We start from the raw sequence: 20,360 nt of genomic DNA, 5'->3' as shown, positions 1-20,360 counted from the left end.
AAATCGATTTTCGTATTGCAAAATACATACTTTTGATACTTTTTACAGATATTTGGAATGGATATTTAATATGACCCGACCGTGGAATAAACCTGAAGCATTATGCATGACGGGCAAAGGCGTCAAAAAAAAAAGAATAAAGTTCTTCGTTCCAACAACTTAGGACAAATTTTAATTAGACATAACTGCCACAGTATTAAATTTTTGGTTTCGTTCGGCAGTTTGGTTTAAGTAAAAAGATTGAGCAGAATGACTTTGTGATAAAAAATAATAAAAAGCATTTTACGTTGCATGCGGCATACAGAGTACGTGAATTCTCAAAGATTTTTATCAAATCATATTTACCGATCCATCAATGCGTTTGACAATGCACTTTCTAAGTCACATGTTGATATGATCTGTATACAGTCGAGGTGTGAAAGCTCACCGTATGCGAGGTAGGGTAAAGGGGCACTTAAAGGCGTCAAAATATGCCTGAGTAAATAGGGGTTAATGGAATTCATTTTTTGTCAGGGAGGAATGGTAAAAATGCCCCAGGGTTAGGTGTAATGCTGAAGTGTTTGTTTGACAGAATAAACATTATGGAACATGAAAGGATTCCATTCTATCTAGAATACTGAAAGTGTAAATGACAAGGATCAATATTATTATAAGTGGAACTACACAAAACTAACACTAATAAGATTCCCATTTGATTTTAAACGTTGTAGTTTGTCGAAAAAGAAATAAAAGTTTAAAATTTTGTTTAAGCCTTATAACTAAGTACAGTTATAACTAAATCAAAATATTACTATTTAAAAAAAAAAACGTATGTTTATCTTAATTTATACACATAAAATGATTATATTAATATAAGTTACTTTGACTGTCTACAACGTTAAGAAGTCTTATTAACAACAGTAGAAATGTATTTTTTTACTTAACAAAAACACAATAGTTATATAAAAAGCAATATTTTTAGGAAAAAGTTTTTACTTTAAAAAAAGACATTATTCAAGTTTACCCTTCCCTCTTCATGTTTTCTTTCCACATTTACGCTCTCCTCACCTCACACTTAGTACCTATAAGTTTTTATTTTTTACCTTAATTTAAAAACCCAATTTCACTTTTTATTAAATTAAATCTAAATTTTATTAAAAAATTAATAATGTAACCTTTAAATATTTAAAAAAAGCTTTCTTTAACTCCAAAATATACACAAAAGAAAAATAATTAACAAATCAGGTTGAACTTGCCATAAAAGAGCCAGGCTCTGTGTTTGGCAAGTGCACTACTCGTATTAATTTATTATTCCATTGGGTGTAATTTTATTTAATATAATAGACGACAGATTGCTAAATAGGTGCGAAGGTTTTCACGGTCACTGTTATCAATATTATGTATCTTTTTGGGTGATACCGTGTATGTTGGATTTGATGATTTGTTGGATCAAATCCAACATACACGGTATCACCCAAAAAAGATGCACAATATTGACAGATTGCTAGTTTAATATTTTTATTAAAGCTTTTAAATGGCATTACTGAGTGCCCTAATTTAGTTAGTTTAATTAATTTTCATGTACCTCTTACACGTATCCGTCACACCAAATTATTTTGCTGTGCCAACGTTAATACTAGTGCAGAAAAAAATCATGCAAACATCGAATTTGCAAATTGTATAATAACATTATTGGAGCCAATGCGAGTGATATATTCAACTTGAATAATAATAAATTCAATAGAGAAATCAGCGACAGCATGCAGGCATTGTCGTCGTGGGTTAGTAATGATGGGTAAATACAATATATATATATTTTTTTATTTTAAATTTATAAAGGTAAATATGTACATATAAACATTTATTTTTTGTTCTCCGAATTCTGTTATTGTATTAATATAATTTTATTTATGATGCATTACGTTTATTGTTAATTAAAAGTTTAAAATCTTTTTAAATCTAGTGGTAAGTATCAATAATTATATTATAATATTACGGTTATAACCATTAACGACTTTAGATTTCAAATGAAGAAAATATAAAAAATAACAATGTGTTATGATGGAAAATACTGCCTTAAGGCAATACCGCCCTCATATTATGTTTAAATATTGTATTGCATTCTATAAACCGTGTTTAAATAAATACAAAAATAGACATTTCAGTCATACATTCATAATTATCATAGCGAATGTAAGGAAATCACTGCTATTTTTTCGAACTCCATATGTTATATAAAAAAATGTACTTTATTTGCGACAAATCGTGGGTATACTGGCAAAACACGTTAACTCAAAAATATGCAGATTTGACTTAATGATGCAGTTATGTAAAGTTTTTTTAACGCTTTACAAATTGGCAAAATACATTAAGTCATATTTAATTTCATATATCTGTAGTTTTAAAAATAAATTTAAGGTTAAGTCGTATACCGGGTATTTTATTCAGGCAAAAAGCTTTAAATGACTTAATATTGACTTAATATAAATTAAGAAACGTTAAAATTAAAAAAAAGTTCTAAAATGAGCACTTAATACCTTACTTTAATTAAATAAGATATAAAATAAAAAAATTGAAAAAAAAATGCTTGAATTCTCATAACAGGGATTTGAATAAAGCACTTAAAGAAATATTTAGTTTTAATAAATATACTAGAAATACAGAATTATATAGGATAATAAAAATGCTCAATCTAGAGGAATTGATCTACACAGAAAAAAAAAAAAGATATTTAAGATGAAAAAGAATAAAATAAAGAAAAATATTTAATTTAATTTTAACTACAACATACCTAAAATAAATACAAGAGCATCAAATAATTTTACTTGCGAACAACCTAGAACCAACAGAAAAAGAAACAATTTTTTGTATGCAGCAATAAATTTTTACAATTCACTTTCTAATGATCTAAAAAATATACAAAACATGTACGTACTTAAAAAACACCCAAATAAAACAATTCTTACAGCCCGTGCACATACCAGCACTTTTGCTGATTGGGAATATTTCGTACTAATAAAATATGTAATAAAATGTAATATTTAAAGTTTAAAAACCTTGTATTTTGTCATAAATAAATAAAAAAATAAGTTTTTTTTCAAGTATACCTACGAAATTATCGTATACAATTCAAAAACGAAATAATACGGACCAAAATGGACACCAAGTCATTGGAACAAAAGGTATAATAGTACTACACAAGTGCGTTTCCAGAAACTATCTACCAGCCAGTGGGCCACATGGCGACGGTATCTACCTACTATCTACAAACGCTTCTCTTCGGACATCTATCTCCCTTATCTCCCATGGAGTTGAAACAGTGTTTGATTTATTTAGTTTTTTACTGCTTACTTCTTGGCATATGAACACTTGACCAATTTACTACTATAATCTATTTTTTATAAATTTATTGATATGGTTTTAACTTTGCTGGAATTCCTCTCGTCCATGCGCTTTGTAGCTGCACGATGATTGGTTATCTAGCTTTCATATATCAACTTTAAAATACCAACATTTTGTAAACGGGGTCTAGAATTCCAATCGTCTATGCGCTTAGTAGCTGCAAGGCGTGTTGTTATCTTGCTCCTTTTTATTATTAATTTTATTATTATTTTTTAATACACTAAATTATTTGTCAATTTTTAAAATGCGTAAATGGGGGCTAAATTTCTAACTGTCTATGCGCTCTGTAGCTGCAAGACGTCCTGTAATCTAGCTCCTTTCTGTTATAATTTTTGATTGATCTTAATTGAAAACGAGGAACTAGAATCCCAACCGTCCATGCGCTCTGTAGCTGCAAGACGTACTGGATATTTATTAATTGTACAGCGCCCTTGAGGCGATTTTCACAAAAATGGCGCTTTATAAATTATCCAACTATATGTATATATTATTCAATTGATTGGTAAAACAGATATTTTATGAAAATGAATGGTAACGTGGGGCAAAGATGACAAAGAAAGACGTGGAAGGATCAGATAAACCAAAATCTCTCAAAGTCTGGTCATGTCAAAAGTAGACACATATATATGATAAGATGTATGAATGTGTGTAAGAAGCCAGGAATGTATGTCAGGATTGACGAGAGTGGCGATCCATTCTCTTAACCTACTCGTCTGGGGCAATGGCGTGATTATAGAAGTAGGAGTAGTTATGTAAATATTTATTTTGTTATAAAATACTTACCTATACCTTTAATTTTTGATCGTATGTTTACAACTTATGTTTTATTTTGTTTCAGATCAAAAGCAGAACAAAGCGTGTGTTGTTTAAATATCATTGGGGATAATATTGGTTATAGTTTAAATGTGTTTAAAAGGGATATAAAACGGCGGAATCTGTTTAATTTCGTGAAATAAAAAAGTTTAATGGAAGTAAACATGAGGTGAATTTGGCGCTCCGCTGTCACGTGGTGTAAGTGCGAGGGAGATGGCACCTCTCAGAGAGGCACTGCTCGCACTTACTGTCATCATACTCCAGGCCAGATATGGTGAGTTTTCAATTTATAAAACGTTTTAATGGACTCTTAATTGGAAAACCATTTCCTTTTCCTACTCACTTACCATCAAAATAATTCCATTGTTCGAAACTTAAATTAATTCTTTCATGTTTTACAATTTGAAATTCGGAAGGGATTCTTTTTACTCAAATCCGTTGTCATGAAGTTAATCCAATTTCGCGCGAGACGTTTTCTGAGCCCAACTTAAAAAAAGACTGAAAAACTTTATTAACTGATTACAAGTTTTAATCCGGGCTTAAGTCGAGAAAAGATTAAAGGGTTATTTCATAGAAACGGTAATAACAGTCATATTTACAAAGAAAATGTTTTCTAAAAATACCAAACTACAGGCACCGTAGCGCAGTTGGTAAGACGGCCAACGATGAAACTGGCGTCGCGGGTTCGATTCCTGCCAGTTACAAGTAAAAAAATTCAAGATTTTTTTTTTTCTCAATTGGTCGAGTGTTTTGGTTTATTTTTCATTACCTCCTTCCATATCCCCTCTATCCTACTTGCTGACAAGCCTCTAAATAGAGGTTTAACGGATTATTCCTGTAAAAAAAACACAAACATTACTTTTTAGTTCAAAATAAAAGTTTACTCTTAAAAGGCTGTGCTAATTTTTTTTTTCAATATTCTGAAGTTCAAACATTTAAAAAAAACATAGAATCATGCAGTTAAATAATTCCTTTTACGTAATTTATAAAAATTATAATATTATTTAGGTGTTTTATAGCAAAATAAATTTTAAATCATTTAAACGCCAGTTATTTAATTATCGTGCACTCCTGCTCACTGCTAATAACCGACTGATTGAATGAATTCTTATTTTGTTTTTGTCTCTTTCACACAAACACCGGATCGAGAGAACAACGTCTCTTTCTTCCGTTTTATTCTCCTGCTCTTTTTAAAAAAAAAAAAACAAATTTGTTGTAGCATTGGCATCACTTTCATTCGTATAATTATTTTTCGCATAGAAAAGATAAATATTTTTGTACTAAAACCTGCATATTTTTTATAACCTGTTTGCCCGGTGTAAAAATGTTCATTAAAAGATTATTAAAAATAAAACTTCATAATTTTAATAAATAAAAGAGATATATTAATTCTTGTATCCTTTGAAGACACGCGTTACACCACAGACACACAAGTGTTAACACAATGTTTATGGCTGTAGTATGGCTACTTAAACCAGCCGATAGCAGAGCATGATCCCTGTAAATGCCGAGACTCCCATATTCCTCCACTAAAATGTTTTCAATCTCTGTTTTCATATGTTGAACTTATCAATATTTTTTGTTTTCAATGATCGTGTTGTTAACTGTTTTTATGAATGTTTTTTATTTCTTTAACTTAACATGAAAGCCGCTAAAATATATTTTTGACACAACTTTATAATTACAAAAGTGTATCATTTGACTCTTGCGTTGGTTAAATATTAACTAATGCCAGTAAACATAAGTATATAGTCAAATACCGACTTTTTGTGTCTATCGGTTTCGAGACGTATCCGTCTCTTCATCAGGAAACTCACTACACCAATATGCAAATACTGAAATGCGCTTTCACCTTAACTATCACCGTAGTACACATAGTATTCAAGACAAATTACATAATTTACAGGCAGAGGTAAAAGAAATGCAAACGCCACCGTGTCCGAACATGCACTAAAAAATGAGTATGCTGGAGAATGGGTAGGGGGGGGAGGAAAAGATGTTTATTCTTATCAATAAAATGTTTGACTACAAAGTTGATGCTTTAAACTTTTAATTTATTTTTAAAAACTAGGATATAAAGCATTTTTATAACTTTTTCAAGATTAAATATAAAATAAAGTCTTATTAAAATAAAACTTTAAGGTGTCTACTGGAGTACTCCAAAGATCAGTACTCGGACTACTCCTCTATCTCCGGATGGACGGATTCAGAATCGGTTCGTTTTAATGCACTTTTAAGTGATTTCGATTGTTCACAAGAAGTAAATACCCCTACACATGATGCGGGAGGTACACTTGATGTTATAATACGACGGAATTGTGATAAAAAAATCACAGTTTTTGTAACAGACATCGGACTTTCAGACCACAGATTAGTGCACTGTAAAATTAATATCCAAAAACCAACACCAACTTACAAAACACTCGCATCAAGGCCATGGAGAAAATTAAATTTAGAACATTTTAAATCCGAACTTCTGACATCGTTGATTGGTCCGGACATTGACCGTCGCTCAAACGACGTCGATCAATTGGTTGGGTTGTACAATGAGGTACTATCTAACCTGATAGACAAACATGCACCATTTACTACGAAAACTATTCGAAAAAGGAAATCTGATGCATGGTTTGACGAAAATTGTCGACTCAAAAAGAAAGAGCTAAGACGTCTAGAACGCAAATACAGAAACACACTGTCAACTTTGGACCGATCAATATGGTTAGATATGCAAGCCTCTTATAGGACATTTATAAAAGAAATAAAATCTAGTTTCTGGTGTACAAAAATCACTGAACAGAAAAAGTCTCCAAAACAACTCTGGCGAAGCCTTCAATCTGTTCGTGGTGACTGTATAGCAGAGACATCTAACACAAGCGCTACTGCCACTGATTTTGCCGACTTTTTTACAAATAAAGTCGAAAAAATCAGACTGGCGTGTAGTTCAGCGAAAAAACCTGTAATTTTAGATAATGCCCTTCAAAAATTCAGTAAATTTGAACCAACGTCTATAAATGAGGTTAAAAAAATTGTTGCGGCATTACCCAACAAACAATGTATATTAGATCCGATGCCAACATGGCTTTTGAAAAAATGCATTAACGTATTAGCTCCATTTTTAACAGATTTATTTAATACATCCATGGAGCGCAGCATTGTTCCGAGAGCCATAAAAAAAGCAAATGTAACTCCACTTTTAAAAAATTCCCAACTAGATGTGGAAGATCTTTCCAGTTTTCGCCCTATTTCAAATCTTCCCATCGTATCAAAAATACTAGAAAAAATAGTTTCTCACAGGCTCGTTAACTATATCGAGCGGAATTCTTTATTTTCGGTAAGGCAATCGGCATACCGACGTTTTCATTCCACGGAGACGGGAGTGATAAGAGTACTGTCTGACATTATAACGTCGGTGGACTCTGGTAATCTGGTGTTGATGGCTCTTCTGGACATGAGTGCTGCATTTGATACTGTAGACCATAATATTTTGCTTGAACGTCTGGAGAAAACTTATGGTATCCGTGATCAGGCACATATGTGGTTCAGTTCATATCTTAATAAAAGAGAATATGCAGTCGTGTTCCAGGGTAAAAGCTCAACCAACTTTCGGGTGTCTACAGGAGTGCCTCAAGGGTCAGTACTCGGACCACTTCTCTATCTCCTTTACACTAAAGATATAGAGAACATTATCAAAGAATGTGGATTGTGGTCGCACTGCTATGCAGATGATACGCAGATTTATTTTTATTGCAAACCAGGCGAGAGAAGTGTGCTTGTCAATTTAATTGATGGATGCATCAAGAAAATAGGAAACTGGATGGCTGAAAACAGACTAACATTAAACCCATCAAAAACTGAACAACTGTGGGTGGCTTCAGCCAGACGACAGAATTTGATCCAGGATACGGCTCTACCCAATGTAGGGAGTGCCGTTTTACCCACCGTTAAACTACTGGGAGTTTTACTCAATTCTGACCTATCTCTTGACGCTCAAATTAGTAGAACGATAAGTTCATGCTTCTACCAGCTGAGACAAATTAAATGCATACGCAAAAATTTGCCGGTTGATGCCGCCCGTCAATTAATAAATGCGTTTGTAGTGTCTAGAGTCGATTATTGTAATGGTATCTATGCAGGTCTACCAATGAACAAAATGACTCGCCTACAATCTGTATTGAATGCCGCAGCGAGACTTATTTTCGGAATCTCTAAGTTCAGTCATATCACTCCACTACTTCGGGAACTACACTGGCTACGTTTTCCACAGAGGGTCGAATACAAACTCTGTTGGCTTATGTATAAGTCACTGCACAACTCGGCTCCGGAATATCTAAGGGAACTATGCATTCCAGATGAACTAGCTGACAGGCGTCTCACGCTTAGATCAGCTACGTCTACGGCGAGAGGAAAAGTTATTACACCTCTACGTAAACAGCGCACTAAATTTGGTGAGCGCGCATTTGCGGTCGCAGGCCCTATGGCATGGAATGCTCTCCCAGCAGAGGTGCGAGGCTGTGAAAGTGAAGTGATGTTTCGGAAAAAACTTAAAACCCACTTGTTCTCTAAATCATTTGAATAAATCCGTAGCACGTGACAACAAAATAAATTATTTTAATCAAATTACAAATTTAAAGCTTCAATTAAATTAACTTAACAGTAGAATCACCATGTAAAGCGCCCTTGAGGTATTTTATTACGAAAATGGCGCTATATAAGTTATCCACAATAAATAAATAAAATCTCCTGTACACCAAAGATATAGAGAATATTATCAAAGAATGTGGATTGTGGTCTCACTGCTGTGCAGATGATACGCAGATTTATTTTTATTGTAAACCGAGCGAGAGAAATGTGCTTGTTGATTTGATTAATGGATGCATTGAGAAAATAGGAAACTGGATGGCTGAAAATACACTAACACTTAATCCATCTAAAACGGAACAACTATGAATGGCTTCAGCCAGACGACAGAATTTGATTAAGGATACTTTGGGTAGTACCCAAAGTAAGGAGTACCGCTTTACCCACCGTTAAACTACTGGGAGTCATCCTTAATTCTGACCTTTCTCTTGACGCTCAAATTAGTAGAACGATAAGTTCATGCTTTAACCAGCTGAGACAGATTAAATGCATACGCAAAAATTTGCCAGTTGATGCCACCCGTCAATTAATAAATGCGTTTGTAGTGTCTAGAGTCGATTATTGTAATGGTATCTACGCAAGTCTACCAATGAATAAAATGACTCGCCTGCAGGCTGTATTAAATGCCGCAGCCAGACTTATTTTTGGAATCTCTAAATTCAGTCATATCACTCCACTATTTCGCGAATTGCACTGGCTACGTTTTCCACAGAGGGTGGAATACAAACTCTGTCGGCTTATGTATAAGTCACTGCACAACTCAGCTCCAGAATATCTAAGGGAACTCTGCATTCCAGATGGACTAGCTGACAGGCGTCTCACGCTTAGATCAGCTACGTCTACGGCGAGAGGAAAAGTTATTAAACCTCTACGCAAACAGCGCACTAAATTTAGTGAACGCGCATTTGCGGTCGCAGGCCCTATGGCATGGAATGCTCTCTCAGCAGAAATTGTGAGAGTGAAGTGATGTTTCGGAAGAAACTTAAAACCCACTTGTTATCTAAATCATTTGAATAAATTCTTAGCATGTGTTGGAAAAGTAATATGAAAAAGTACATTATTTTTCTTAAATTAAAAAGTTAAAATTAAATTTATATCTTTATATAATCACTTTGTAAAGCGCCCTTGAGGTATTATATTACAAAAATGGCGCTTTATAAGTTATCCATAATTATTATTTTAAAGTCAGTGTCGCATTTTCCGCTCATCCGTCGTTGTTCTACGATCATGACGATTTGTAAAGGGGTAGATAACTTTAACAGTGTATGAATGGGACGGTAAATGAAATTGTTTTTAGTTTTTTTGTTCAAGTTCTCATGGAATCGCCCAAAAGTCATTTGAGTCACTTATATTTTGAATAATGTAAATTGAGTTAACCCCATAGAGGGGCTTAACCCGCTTAACCTTAGGTTCCGTAAGTTGAATTGAACCGAGTTCTAGTTGCTTGTCTCAGCTGTCAATTGTACTTAAAGAGTAATGTATACGGGTTCGTATTCTTGGCTTCTTCCTCCGTTTTCCCTTATCTCTATCTACCCGTCGGTTTTGTATTCAAAAGTAAACCGTTGTTGTATTGTTGCGAGACATTAATTTTCTGGAAAGCCCGGGATTAAACTGTCAGATCAAAGAGTTTGGAAATAGAAACGATATTTTAGGTTAGGAACATAAAAAGCAATCATGATAGGTTGATATTATACTTACCTACGTATTATCCATCAGACATGAGTTTTATTCAGTAAACATATTTTAGATGCAATATTAACAAATAAGTGCCTACTCGGTTTTAGGCAAAGAAATCATTTTCGTTTACAAAAAATGCACTTCCATTTAACAGCATTGCTTTGAAAACGATACGAGCGGTATTTTTTCTAATTTTTAAAACTTTGAGTATATTATAATCGTAATTTTTTTTAAGGGGAAATTGTTTTTAATAAGAGATAAAAATTATCGAATGAATGAAAAAATCGAATGAATCACATTGTAAAACGAGTCAAACATAGAGACAATTAGACAAATAGAGACAAATTTTCCACAATTTTTTTACTGATAACATTTCATTTAAAAAAAAGCAACATTCTAGATTCAAACTAAAGATATTAACACTTTTTTCCATAATATATTTTGTTGCCCTTTAAAAATAAGGAATATTTTCGTGTTTTTTAAAAATATTATTAATTTCTTTTTTAATTACTATAAAATAAAAAAGTACTGTATAATCTTTTACAGAATATTTTCTTTTCTCTTTCTTATGTTATTCAAATTTATTATACCTGTTTATTTATTAAAGGAGCAAAAATTCATAAACATTTATTGTATACCCACAAACAGGCCATTCCTTTGTGAGATTATATTTTGACTATTTTTACTGTTAATATGTATTTCATTGCTAGGTATTTATCCTTTATTTTTTTAATACTATGTTTTACCTCTTATGTTTATTGTAAAAAAAACAAAAAAATTAAACAATTTTCCGGTATTTATTTCCGGTATTCCGTATATAATAGAGAGGGACGTTACGGTTATTACTGTGGATTTAAACGGGATGAATAAAAATTATATCCTAAGGTAGTGCCCTTATCCTGAAAAGTCCGTAGCCAAGGACTCAACAGATATTTTAAAATTCATTTATTCAATTGTTTATTCATTTAAATGAATAACTGCATTAAGATTTCATTCGAATGAACGCAGTAATCGAATGCATTCGATTATTTCCATTAGAATGAATCTCTTCCACTTTTGATGTAAAAAAACAATATATTTGTATTATGGTGCCGAAATAATATTGCAAAGAATTAGGGTGATATTATATTTTAGAATTTTATCATCATCATCCCCCTTTCTCCAAGTGGTACAAAGGGCACTGCATTAGATTGTAAAAAATACATCAAAGTTCTATCATACGTTACTTGAACGTATACTTTCACGCTGCAGGCATAAGTCTAGAAAAAAAATGAATATCACGGTTCAAAAAAATCTTTAAACTCGTTATATATTTATTTCATCCACCCAGACAGTAATCGTATCCAGAGCCACAGGAATGGTAGGCCAAACCGTCAACCACTTTACAACGAGGTGGAGTTATCTTCACTTCATTTTAAAAATCAGGATTTTTAGCTGAGAGTGGTCATCGGGTCGAAATCATTCGTCCAGGAATCAGAGTTTATTTCAAACACTGAACAGTATTTTTGACCCGCCTGGACACATACATAATTAAATTAAAAATATCTACCAATAAAAATAAATGTCTTACTTAAAATTTTTACTCTACGATACATAAAAAATAAACGAGAAATATTTTGGTACCATTTAGTCGTATGTACATGAGGTATAGCGTGTTCACAGTAGGTTTATTCTGTAGTACAAGTGGGGTTTTTCCTGTACATCAATCAAGATTAATATCAATAGTTTGTAAATCGATGTAAAACACATCACACCACATCCATAATAAAGTAATGAACTTTACACTTCGAGTATATCAGGGTTATAAATGCATATCACATTTTTGTATTTTATTAGAAGCTTTTGGTAAATATTTTTTTTTTTTTTTTTATTTTTTTTTTTTTTATTTATTAATAAAACATATAAGACATGAATATCATGATATTATATTCCCAGGAGTTGTACGAGAAAACTCATTTGGGACGGTACATAAAAAAAATAGTACATTTCTTGTAACAATACATAGTATACATTTAAACAATAAAAATTTTAACAAATTTTAACAATCTATGAACTTAATATTAAAAAGGGAAAGAAAACATTTAAACAATCTGTGAACTTAATATTAAAGAAGAAAATAAAAACATTCAAACAATCTGTGAACTTAATATTAAAAAAAGAAAAGAAAAACATTTAAACCTAAAACACAATATATAGACTATTCACAGAAACTGAGCTAAAAACTATCACTTTCAAAAAGATTCAAGAAATAGGTCTTCATTTCTGGTCTTTGAGATTTACCACTCGACATTTCATTTTTAAGGTCATCAGGCAGTTTATTAAATTGTATACGACCAATGTATTCCAGAGACCTTTTGCCGAACTTCGTGGAACAAAATTTAGAAATGTGAAGATTTTTTGCATGTCGTGTATTATAGTTGTGAATTTCATGATTAAATGTAAGTTTTAAATTTGTGTGAGCAGAAAAGTTTATGATGTTTGAAATAGCATTATAAGGAGCGATTTATTTACCACCACTTTTGTGAAGAATCACTTCAAAGATATATTCAATGAATAGATCACCCCTCTAACTATGCATCATAATATGTATTAGTGACTTAATTGTCTTTGTTTACTTTTGTTTTTATGAAGATGTTGGACCTTAATAATCGACTGTGTTTTTTAAAAACATGTTTTGAAATTACCTAATAATATAAGTACATTGTAACCTTGATGTATGGGAGCGAAGTATGAACTTGGAAAAACAGGGACGAAAGTAGGCTGAATGCTGTCTTAATGAGATCTCTCAGGCGAATGTGTGCTAAAACTATGTACATTTGATGCGCAAATGTTGAGACCCGTACATTATGTAAGGCTGAGATAAGCATTATCGACAAAATCAAAAAAAGGAGCTCTGCGTTAGTTTGGACATGTTTTTATTTATTTATACTTTTACATTGTTTGTATTCTTTTTTTTATACAATATAATGTTCCCTATACTGGGGTGTCCCGTGCCGAGAGAAACATTTTACAAAATGTGAAACATGCCTAAGATTAGCTATTTAACAAAGTTAACAAAATAATTACAAAAAGAAAAACGTTATTAAACCAATTAACCTAATTATAATTAACATAATAAACAATAAAAAAAACATATAAAACATGTAGAGCGAATAGAAAGACAGCGAAAGAACGACTAAAAATATTTACGATGCGAATGTCGATGGATGCAGAAATAGAGGAAGACCGAGAGAGACATGGCACGACCAAATCCAACAAATGCTTGAAAACGGACGTGTTTAAAGTATGAATAATTGGTGTGCGTGCATAAGAAGATGTATGAATGTAGAGGAAGCAAGATCTGTATGCAAATATAGAGTGATGTGGCATTCTATCCTCTTTACCTATTCTCACGAGGAAACGGCGTGATGGTTAGTTTGTTTGTGATTAGAAGTAGTGCTTTATTGTAAATTGAAATAAATAAAAGCAAACACTACTACCATCACGCCATTTCCCCGTATGGGTAGGCAGAGCAAATAAACCGCCACACACGTCTATCCTGGCATACATTCCTAGCTTCTTCCACATTCATAAATCTTGTCATACATGCCCTTCGGTTCTGTCTGCTTTTGACTTTTTACATGCCCAGATCTAAGACTTTGGGTTATTTGATAATGCCACGTCTTCCTTGGTCGTTCTCGTCTCACGTTATTGTTCCGGTTTGCAAATAATCTATATCATTTAATTAAAATTATTATTTACCCACCTGATTTATTCGCAATAATTCTCACTATTGCATAACATTTTTAGATTTCTCGGCTAAGCACTCAAATTTGAGATATTTCGTGAACATAGACGTTATTTACTTACGAAATGCATGACAGACTTGTCTGAAAATTCCTGTTAGAGGGTGAAAGCGCTAATTGGTCAAATAAATAAGAGGAAAAAGTGTTCCAAGTACTTTGATTCATAACTTTTATTAAAATAAAAGTTCAATTTATTATTATCAACAAATTACAAGACAAGAATTGTCAGTAAAAAAAAAAAATCGAGGATTAGATTTACATCGCTGGTGGAATGAAAAAAAATACTAAGCGACATGTAGCCAACATTACAACATAGCCAATTAATTTTTTTTTAAAATGAATTAAAAAAGTATTTACTAAAAGTTTTAATTTAAAATAAATAGAAATCATCCCAAAATAAAAGGTTTATGTAAGATTTTTTTTATTAATTTAAAAATAAAAAAAAACTTCCATTCAAACTCTTTCATAAAGCTGCTAGATATTGCTTAGGAACTTTTGTTTCTAAGTATTAAGTATTCATCAAATTTGTTGAAATATTGATATTTTAAGCGGGTAGATAAATAGGAAGTAAACAATGTTTTGAGTTTGTCCAAATTTTTGTAGACAAGGATTGGATTCAACCCCCTAGGGAGCTGTTAATATTAACATATTACAACAGAGATGAAGATCATGTTAACGAAGGGAATGTAGAAGTCTAGGCACCCTTAAACTTCATAACTTCACAAACATTAACAGATGGAAGAGTCGAAAGAATATAGATATTCAAATATAGATAGAATGGTGAATGTTACACGGTGGGTCAAATAGTCACTTAAAATAGCAAAAGCAGATCATTAGCCCTGACTTCTTCATTCCCTTCTCTAAAGTGTTCCTCATCTCTGTTGTAATATGTTAAATAGGAAATAAGTTTTTCTAACCAAGGTGCAGTAGCGTAGTTGGTTAGATAGCCAACTGTGAAACTGGCGTCGCGGGTTCGATTCCCGCCAGTAGCAAGAAAAAAATCCAAGAAAGATTTCTTCTCAATTTTTCTGGGTGTTGTGGTGTATTTTTCATTACCTTCTTCCATATTCCTCTTTCCCACCTGCTGACAAGCCTCGAAATAGAGGCTTAGCGGGTTATTCCTTAAAAAAAAGTTTATTTTTATAAAGTGCGTCGTGGCTTTGATTCTCGTTCCCTTTTACGGCATTTTTCTATACTCCCTCGCTCTATTTGCCGCCATGGTTACCTGAGGCCCACCTAGTGTAGACGAATACTAGGGAAGGTGCTTATCCTAACAGAAAAGGTAAGGGAAATCGGACGAGGGATATTTTACGGAACTGGGGGACGGGATATTCCCCCGCTCACAAATGGCGGCGTGATCCTGATATCAAGGGGGGGAAAGATTGAGCGTGTCAAAGATTTAACTGCAGTCAATATAAATGCAACCTGAAATAAATTATTTAAGAGCAACCTTTTTAAAAAATATATTATTTTTATTTAATTATTATTATTATTTATTATTATTACGAAAATGTATTTTTATTACGAAAATGGCGCTTTATAAGTTATCCATAATAATAATAATAATGATAACCCATTAACTGGGCAAATGAAAAAAAATAATTAAAAAAACTCTTTTTATACTATTTATTGTTTCAGCATTTATGTTGTGGAAAAACCTTCTGAATTTATTTAAAATGAAACATTTTGGAATTTTTACCACATAAGTTAACTAAGTCATTTAGTAATTTACCATTCAGAATACCTAAAACTAGTTGTGTCATAATATATTAAACTCTTATGTCGTAAAAATTATAAAGTGTTTCATTTAAAATAAAATGCAAACCTCTTTTTAAAATAAATTATCATCATACCCCTATCGGTACTTAATGGTGCATAGAGCACTGAATTGTTATTCTAATTACAACATATATCGATCATATATTTCATGAACGCAGGGTAATTTGCCCAAAGTCTAAGTTGCCAGTCCGGGAATATGAAATATTGCAATGGGAACCAACTTTTTCATCATAATTTCATATCGATCTTCGCGGAAATCGATTCCGAAACCTTAAACATGGTAAGCGAAAACACCAACCACTATACTAAGAGGCGGACTTATCTCCACTAGATTCCTTTCTTCAGGATTTTTACCTGAGAGTAGTTATCGAACCGAAAGTAGTCGTTCGAGGTTCCGGTTCTATTTCACACATAAATAATTGTATACACATAACATATACAGTAAAACTTCAAATATTCATATCAATAAGTGACAGACATTATTCGGATATGCAAAAATTCGTATTGAAAGTTACATTAATAATTAATTTAAGGCAATACTATGAAATAAACCGCATAATCGAATCTAATATAACTTTTTTATTGCTTTTTGTATAATACAGTGAATTGGAATCATATTCGTATTAAACACTTACTCAAACATGGCGCGCCACCAACGCCCTTTTTTATTTTTAAATAAAACATCTCCTTATTTTTTTATTTCCTGAGAACGATACTAATATTTTGCATTCCGGATTCCAGGAGTTTGGATAAACGGAGTTCTACTGTTGATTGAATCCATTAATTGTTTGTATCTACATAGATCAATACAAAAATAAATTTCAAATTGCATTACCATACATATATGGGATGGTTAGATTTTTCATTTTCTTCCAAGAATTTCGATTTAAAATTCATGTAATTGGGTATAAATAAAGGTTTCATAATACCTTCGAATGGTGTAATTTTGTTCACACGGCAAAACCAAGCATGGGTCAGAGTACTTTGCATTTAATGGTGGTATCGTGCAACGTTCGAAGCTCACTCAGAAAACAACAATGCTGTGAATTACACGAGTACATTCAGTTATTTGATGCATTTTAATGTTTTAATGCAAGCTCCATAAAGTCGCGTATTGTGGGTAAAGCAATATTCAATTCAACGGCTAGTGGAATCCAAAACGTTTTTATTTTCTACTTGTAGAAATAATTGTTTTTTAAAGTACATTTGATGATTGTTCGTTGATTCATTTAATTTCTTGGGACTATAAACAAGGCCGACTTTTCCCGGAACGTGATCGATGAAAAATGGGGAACGTTTGATTTCGCGATATTCGTTTTGTTTAGTATATTCTTTAAAAAGGATTCATTAAATAACTCATAAACATCAATTAATTATAACCATATAATACAATTTAATAATGAATAAATTAAACCTAACAAACAAATACATTTAAATCATCAACACTATTTACATCAATAAACACGAATCTAATGCCAAGTTGTCTTGTCCTACAAATATTCTTCGATTCTACAGTAGCTCTTTTTAAATAGGCTGTGCTTGACACAATCCTTTTTTTTTTTGTTGGCAAAGCCTGAATTTCAAGAGGCATCTTGTTGTAGAATTGAATGCAGTTTGAGGCAAAAAAAATAAATTAGATTCATTCCCCTTGGGAATTATTGATATTAATATATTACAACAGAGATGAAAAACACATAATAGAAGGAAATATAAATCTAGGCATTAACAGGGCTTCTGATCCGTCATTGGCTGGTTAAAGTGGCTGCTTTACACACTGTGTAACATTCACCATTCTGTATTTGTTTAAACATATATATACCTAGTTCTTGCCTTAAAAAAATTGGATAGATTCAAAATATTTATGATGAAACCAGCTGGTACAAAAATTGAAAAATATTTTCAGGCTTTGCCGAGTAAGTAAGTGAAATAATTCGGTCAGAATGTCACCCGCATCAATAAAGAAGGTTTTAGCTCCTTGTTTATTTATTCTGAATAACTTCTCTAGCGCCATTTTTGTGAAAATCAATTCAAGGGCGCAAAAAAAAGCCCAACAAGCCTTACCTTGACAACGATCAACAAATGAAAGAGTTGAAAAAATATTGATGTTCAAAAATAGGCGGAATGCAAAATTTTTACGCAGTTTGCAAAGTAGCCACTTAAATCAGCTAATGTCATAAGCCCTATAAATACATAGATTTCTATAATCTTTTCCATAAAATGTTCTTAATTTCTGTTGCAATATATGAATAAATTTACATTATTATAATAGTCAGAAACATAATTTATAATAAAATGTTTTTTTTATATCATATATTAAAAAAATAATGACAATAAAAAACTTTTTTTGAAAAAAGCGGCTACTTTTTGAGATGAAAATAATTAAAACATTAAAAACAAATAATAAAAAATAATAATTCACAGAAGAACATGTCGCGAATTTAATCCCAGAATTCTAGACTTCTTCTGAAACAAAAATATACAGAAAAAAAGAAAAAATATATCTAGATACTGACAGGGGTGGGGAGATGAACTAATGAAGAAGTAATGATATTCAAAACGAATTCAAGTGGTCTCATACATAACATAATATTTTGACTACCAAATTTAAGCATTATGTTCCGCAATTTGAATTCCGATTTAAGACATAATAAAAACTCTTGCATGTAAAAGAGGCAATCACGGGTCAAAAACCTTATTTTTTTTCACTAGAGTATTTGCTAACTACTGCAAGTGCTCGGGGGCTGACCAAAGTAAAAAGTTCAGGGGAACTGATAACAAAACAGACATAAGGATACAAAGACAACAAAATAAAAGAATGAAACTAATATACTGTGGCGGGCAAACACCAAAAGCCGTGAGGTTGGCAGATCCGAACTCTGCTTTGGCCCGCAACGCGTAGTCAGCTGCAACGTCAGCCCGGTCGAGGCTACTAAACACCGCACATCAAAATTACTCGACACATTTTGTCTTGACAGTTCGTGTTGCCTAGCCACCAGCCCTCCGCCAGTGCTCACTGTTGTATTTTTTTTCTGAATGAAATAATAAGATGCAACCCGTGTGTAACTACTTAATAAAAAGGCTTCAATTGTAATCCATCTTCTTCATTTAACCCCAAATCGACTCACGCGCACCCATCCTAATATACAATTTACCTTACCAGACCCTTACGACTAAACTGTACGAAAAAACACACTAGTGTCACATATTACATAATACTTGACGAAAATTAAGCCTAAAAATTGTACACAAAATTGGATAGGAAATAAACAAAACGATGTCATAACATAACCTAAAAATGTTTATGTACACAAATCCACCAACAAAAACAAACGCAGGACACTCAACAATTCTATACAATAGACTTAAACACTACGCATAAGACGCACTTTTTTACAATTAAAATTCAGTGCGTCTAATGGTCTGATGCGTCTCATTGTCCAAAATATGTTTTTTTCTAAAAATTGAAAGATACGTTTTGGCGAGCGTCTAATGGCTTGATGTGTCTTATCGTTCGCAAAATACAGTATCTCACTATTTGAAAATAACGTTGGAGACAAATTTTGAATCGACTTGAAAAAGCGTATGATAACTACACTAATCAGACGAGAGAAAATAATATTTTTATTGCTTAGAAACAGGTTTTTTTAAATTTTAAAAATATCGAAATCCGTACATTATGTAAGGCTGAGATAGGCATTATCGACAAAATCGAGAAAGGAGCCCTGCGCTAGTTTGGACATGTGGAGCGAATGGACCGCAAAAGAACGGCTAAAAATATTTACAATGCAAATGTTGATAGATGCAGAAATAGAGGAAGATGTATGAATGTAGAGGAAGCGAAATCTGTATGCAAAGATAGAGCAATGTGGCGTTCTTTTCTCTCGGGGAAACGGCGTGATGGTTTGTTGTTATGGGTTTTTTAAAATTACAAATAAATAAATAAAAAAATACATAACATTGGTAAATAATTGAGAATTAAGGCTTAAATAGGACCGTAGTATGTAATATTCCTTTCTTCCGTGTTGAGGAATCGGTCCGAGTTCCGAATGGTCTCACGGAAGACAAATATGCGACGTGATAATTACTAGTTGCCCCGTGCTATAACTCGCCCCCACCTACCCCTTCCCGCGACACCACGCTCTTATAACTGTAATTTGTTCAATCCTTCCCTCTTTTCTTTTCTGTTACAACCCCTGTAATAATACAACTAACCCCGCTAACCGGTGTCAGGTATAATGTGCAATTAAAGTCTTGTCGCGGTAGGGTAGCGTCAATTAAACAATTGGT

The 20,360-nt window shown here is 32.5% G+C and overlaps 1 protein-coding gene across 1 annotated transcript in view; it reads left to right on the top strand.

The window, feature by feature from the left end:
• Positions 1 to 4,211: 4,211 nt before the first annotated feature.
• Positions 4,212 to 20,360, top strand: part of LOC148280584 (roundabout homolog 2-like) — a 37,167-nt gene continuing 21,018 nt past the window's right edge. Inside the window, exon 1 of the mRNA XM_088228162.1 lies at positions 4,212 to 4,468. Coding sequence (XP_088084288.1) covers positions 4,408 to 4,468 — 61 coding nt within the window. The 5' untranslated portion in view covers positions 4,212 to 4,407. The remainder of the gene's footprint in view (positions 4,469 to 20,360) is intronic.

This window comes from Micrasema longulum, unplaced genomic scaffold (genome assembly GCF_059751315.1).
Source record: "Micrasema longulum isolate JH-2025_06_02 unplaced genomic scaffold, ASM5975131v1 h1tg000566l, whole genome shotgun sequence".
Classification (NCBI taxonomy): Eukaryota; Metazoa; Arthropoda; class Insecta; order Trichoptera; family Brachycentridae; genus Micrasema; species Micrasema longulum.
This window is presented reverse-complemented; position numbering and strand designations above follow the sequence as displayed.